Source organism: Rattus norvegicus, chromosome 4 (genome assembly GCF_021556685.1).
Source record: "Rattus norvegicus strain SHRSP/BbbUtx chromosome 4, alternate assembly SHRSP_T2T, whole genome shotgun sequence".
In the NCBI taxonomy this organism is placed as follows: domain Eukaryota; kingdom Metazoa; phylum Chordata; class Mammalia; order Rodentia; family Muridae; genus Rattus; species Rattus norvegicus.
Genome location: NC_141537.1, coordinates 167,860,529 through 167,865,035, shown reverse-complemented (window position 1 = coordinate 167,865,035; position 4,507 = coordinate 167,860,529). Strand labels below are relative to the sequence as shown.

Sequence of the window (4,507 nt, the reverse complement as noted above, 5' to 3'; positions counted from 1 at the left end):
ATTATGTGGGAGAAGGGCAAGCCACACTCACAAAGATCAAGCTGGCTTGTGTCCCTTCAAACAAATCTGTCTAAACTTTTTAAATATTCTGAAGGATATGCTAAGGTCTATACTTTGATTTGGGTTCAGCTCAAGTATACTACAATGCTATAATATACCAAATTATCAGCGTGTTATTTTAAAATGTAAATAAAATTTACAACCCACTATGTTTTAGAGACCAGGCAAGGGAAAGCAGGAGAATACTTGTGCCAGGTAACTGGATTATGGACAATTGCTTAACTAAATTGCAAGAGCAAACTATAAGACTGGGTTGAGCACATGTATTATTTTCAGTCCTGAAATTCCATCCAGAAAAAAAAAAAGACAGCAATCAGAAGTTGCAGGTTGATCATTTTATTAATGTTGTGAATCTCCAGTTCTGACCCTGCCGTGACAGTTGAAAAACAGGAGGGAGAGAACTTCTTACTCACTTTCTGAAATAAAACATAGTGGAGACAGGTTACAGAGAGAACATGACATGTCAATAATAAGCAATAAGAACATGCAGATAGAAAACAAACACAAGAATGAAGAACATGATGAGATCTGTGTATCCTTATGAATTCATGAGTCCCAGCCATGAGGTAAAGGACCTTAGGAAGAAAAGGGCTCTTCTTGCCAGAAACATATACGACATGGCAATAACTGTGGAAGACAAAATTTGGAGGACATATTCTTCCAAAGTCATATATTCTCTCATGGAAATATCATTAAATATTTAATACAGATATATGTTTTTGGGTTAAGGATAATGTCATTTCTACATATTAGGCTGGTTACTTTCTATACCCTGAAAAAATAGAGTTCAGTTGTCTGCAACACAGCAAGATGAAAAATATGAGTCATACCTTTCAGAGGATTCTGGTTTACTGAGGACCCAAACTCTGGAAAGATCCCTGTGGTCTGCCGAATTGGGGACCTTGTGGTGGGCTTTGCTGGTTTCCAGGCTGAGGAGGTCTCTGCTGTGGGCCTCCTGGTGGGGGTGGGCCTTGGGGCTTTCCAGACTGAGGTGGTTTCTGCTGTGGGCCTCCTGGTGGGGGTGGGCCTTGTTGGTTTCCAGGCTGAGGGGGTTTCTGCTGTGGGCCTCCTGGTGGGGGTGGGCCTTGGGGCTTTCCAGGCTGAGGTGGTTTCTGCTGTGGGCCTCCTGGTGGGGGTGGGCCTTGGGGCTTTCCAGGCTGAGGTGGTTTCTGCTGTGGGCCTCCTTGTGGGGGTGGGCCTTGCTGGCTCCCATTAGCAGGTGGTCTTGGTGGGAATCCTGGTGGAGGTGGTTTCTGATTTGGTGTCTGGTCTAGGCTCTGAAGTTCTAAACGAATAAAGAAAATGATCAATGAACTTAGTTATACATAACACATGGTCTTGGAATGCATGCATCAATGCTAAATATGCTTGCCACAATGATAAGAGTCATTGTCCTTAGACAAAAATAAAACAAAGAAATCATCTTATCCATGGTAGTTTGTTTGCCCGTTGCATTGTGAGACCAAACTGACATTTGTGAATCTAAATCAAATCACTATGTTTCATGGTAAAAATCAAGTCCAAATGTAACCTTACACAGTATTAAATGAAGAAATTCAGCACAGGTTATAATCTTTGGGCTCCATACATTTTTCCTATTTTGTGTATAGAGTCATAGAGGAAAGAGACACTGTGCTTTTCCTGTGCTTTTCTTGCTGAAATAAACTAAAACACAGGCAACAAGACGTTGTGTGTAGACACTGAGGACCTTTTCTTACCATAGAGGAGTTAAAATCAGAACACTGTATCTGAGTTTTATTTCCTAGCCACCACATCTTTGTGATGGAAACGTTAAATTGCTCCTATTTTCAGTGAGGCCTGCCCTCTGGCTTATTCCAAATTAATTGCTCCCCCAGATAATGCTCTGTAGTGTAAAAGTTGGAGATTTTTTGCCTGAAATTTTTCAAATTTACATTCATCAGTTCTTAAAAGGAGAAATGACATTGTGGATTAGAAATATAAGTAATTAATAGAAAATATCCTCCTTGCTAACAGGCAAGTAACAAGATTGAAGATTCATTGGTGCTTGCTTGATATTATTGGGAAAGAGTGTTCACAGTTGGCCATTGGGAAATAAAGCATAGGATAGACTCAAAAGTGAGGTCAGAAAAGCAACTAGCATCCTACAGGCGGTAAGAGATTTTAGCCATGATCTGTCAATTTTAAGGGAAGTTTTAGCCAATGTCTATGAAATGACCAGCTAGCAGCAATTGGTAGCATCCAATGCTGACTACTATTCTGCGTGTCAACCACTAACTCACAAAATAAACTTCACTTTTGGTCCTCTCCATTGCCCCTCGAATCTCATTGGTTACACAGATATGTCATTATCTATCTGTCTATCTATCTATCTATCTATCTATCTATCTATCTATCTATCTATCTATCTATCTATCTATCATCTCTTTCTCAATCCTGATCCTTTTATCTCTATATAATTTATAACTTTTATATCTTCTTCTTTAATTAGTTCTTATGTTTAATTTGATGTCTTTTCAAGAAAAGGATAAACATCTGAGTAAATGATTGAACAAAAAATGGTAACACCGTTAAATATAAAATGGGTGTGGAAAAATGAAAATTGGGAGGATTCTATTTCTCTATCCAAAAGTTTCAGTTGTATTACTTCATTTGCCATCCTAAGAACGGCTCTGGTATGTTTTTCATTCTGTCATCATCCCTTAATGTACTGCACACCAAGGTTACTGGCACACATAGTTTATTTTAACTACCATAGTGTCTTCAAAACTGAGACTATCCATTTTTCAAAGCCAAAGACTCTGTGTTTTCATTTATCTCTCATAACTTGTTCTCTGTCCCATCTCCCTCCTGTCCTGCAGTGCTGTCTCTTTTAAAAAGAATCATGGTGCCCACAACCATATTCTCATACCATCACCTGCTTCCTGAGCATAGCTCAGGGTCAGCAAGACCGCTGTGAACAGGACCACCAGCATCTTGGAGGAGGCTCTGGTGTTTCTCCCAAGTCTGTGCTGGAATAAGCAGGGCTCTGCCTTTATAAGTCACACCAGAAAAATGGCACCTTTGAATTCCATTCTATGCTATTTCATACTTAACAGAGCAGGAAATCTTGCATCCCTGACTCCACACTGGGACATTTGCCCAGCAGGATGAGGTAAAGAACAGGTGTCAGTGCTGCCTTTCTCGATGGTACAACAAGGATTATATTGAATTTGAAAGAAATCATGTTCAAGAGAATAGACCAGATATTGAAGTCATAGGATCATCAGTATAGGCATATCTCATTCTATTTGATGAGACTGTCTGTATAATACTGTGTGTTGGGGGTAGAAGTAGTATGTGCACACCTGTGTTTAAATTGTTAGCAATGAATTATAACAAGATTGAACCAGGTCACTGTCTCTAATCAGTAGAATAGCTTCAATTTTATCACATATATGTGTCCCTATATGTACTGTACTTACTTAATATTGATGGTGTCCAGTTTATTCATATACAAATTTGAATTATTACACCCAGTCAGCTAACCCTCAAAAAGTCTGCCCACTATTCTGTTGACCTAACCCAATAGTAGCAACATTGGCTGGTAAAACATATGTTCTAATATTTCACTAAAATCCAAGTAAAAATAACCTGGAAACCCATATTTGATTTATACAAGTCAGTATTATGAATCTCTAATTCCTTGATGATTCATTGGATCATTATATATTTATAAAGTCCATAGACAGTTCCAACTTTTCAATTGTCCTATTTAAGTTGCTCATGGCTATAGTATGGTGCTGCACATGGCAGCAATCTACTTGTTTCCCTCAATGTGTCAAGCACATACAACTATCACGGTTTTTAATATCAGTTAAAGGCGCTGTCTTCAGAATGACATTCAACGCAGTTTATATTCAATTTTCTGAAAGCACTTCATGTCAAACTTCCCCCTAGCCCCTCCCCCTCCCCTTCCTTATGGGTATTCCCTTCCCCATCCTCCCCCCATTACCGCCTTCCTCCCAACAATCACATTCACTGGGGGTTCAGTCTTAGCAGGACCAAGGGCTTCCCCTGCCACTGGTGATCTTACTAGTATATTCATTGCTACCTATGAGGTCAGAGTCCAGGGTCAGTCCATGTATAGTCTTTAGGTAGTGGTTTAGTCCCTGGAAGCTCTGGTTGCTTGGCATTGTTATTCATAAGGGGTATCGAGCCCCTTCAAGCCTTTTCAGTTCTTTCTCTGATTCCTTCAACTGGGGTCCTATTCTCAGTTCAGTCATTTGCTGCTGGCATTCGTCTCTGTATTTGCTGTATTCTGGCTGTGTCTCTCAGGAGAGATCTACATCTGGCTCCTGTGGGCCAGTACTTCTTTGCTTCAACCATCTTGTCTAATTGGGTGGCTGTATATGTATGGGCCACATGTGGGGCAGGCTCTGAATGGGTGTTCCTTCTGTGTCTGTTTTAATCTTTGCCTCTCTATTCC

At 40.1% G+C, this 4,507-nt stretch overlaps 1 protein-coding gene across 1 annotated transcript; it reads right to left on the bottom strand.

The window, feature by feature from the left end:
• Positions 1–382: 382 nt before the first annotated feature.
• LOC120093139 (acidic proline-rich protein PRP25-like) lies at positions 383–3,014 on the bottom strand. Its single transcript, XM_087659883.1, has 3 exons — positions 2,957–3,014; positions 891–1,345; positions 383–476 (listed from the first exon to the last, which is right to left on the bottom strand). Exons 1-2 carry the CDS (start codon positions 3,012–3,014, stop codon positions 909–911), a joined length of 495 nt encoding a protein of 164 aa, XP_087516009.1. The 3' UTR covers positions 383–476; positions 891–908.
• Between the last annotated feature and the right edge of the window lie 1,493 nt (positions 3,015–4,507).

What these genes read in the sequence shown, in the direction of transcription:
- LOC120093139 (XM_087659883.1), bottom strand. Translation starts at nt 3,014, where the DNA reads ATGCTGGTGGTCCTGTTCACAGCGGTCTTGCTGACCCTGAGCTATGCT. An exon ending in GAGCTATGCTCAGGAAGCAG is followed by an intron (nt 1,346 to 2,956) that starts GTGATGGTATGA and finishes TTATTCGTTTAG; the next exon opens with AACTTCAGAGCCTAGACCAG.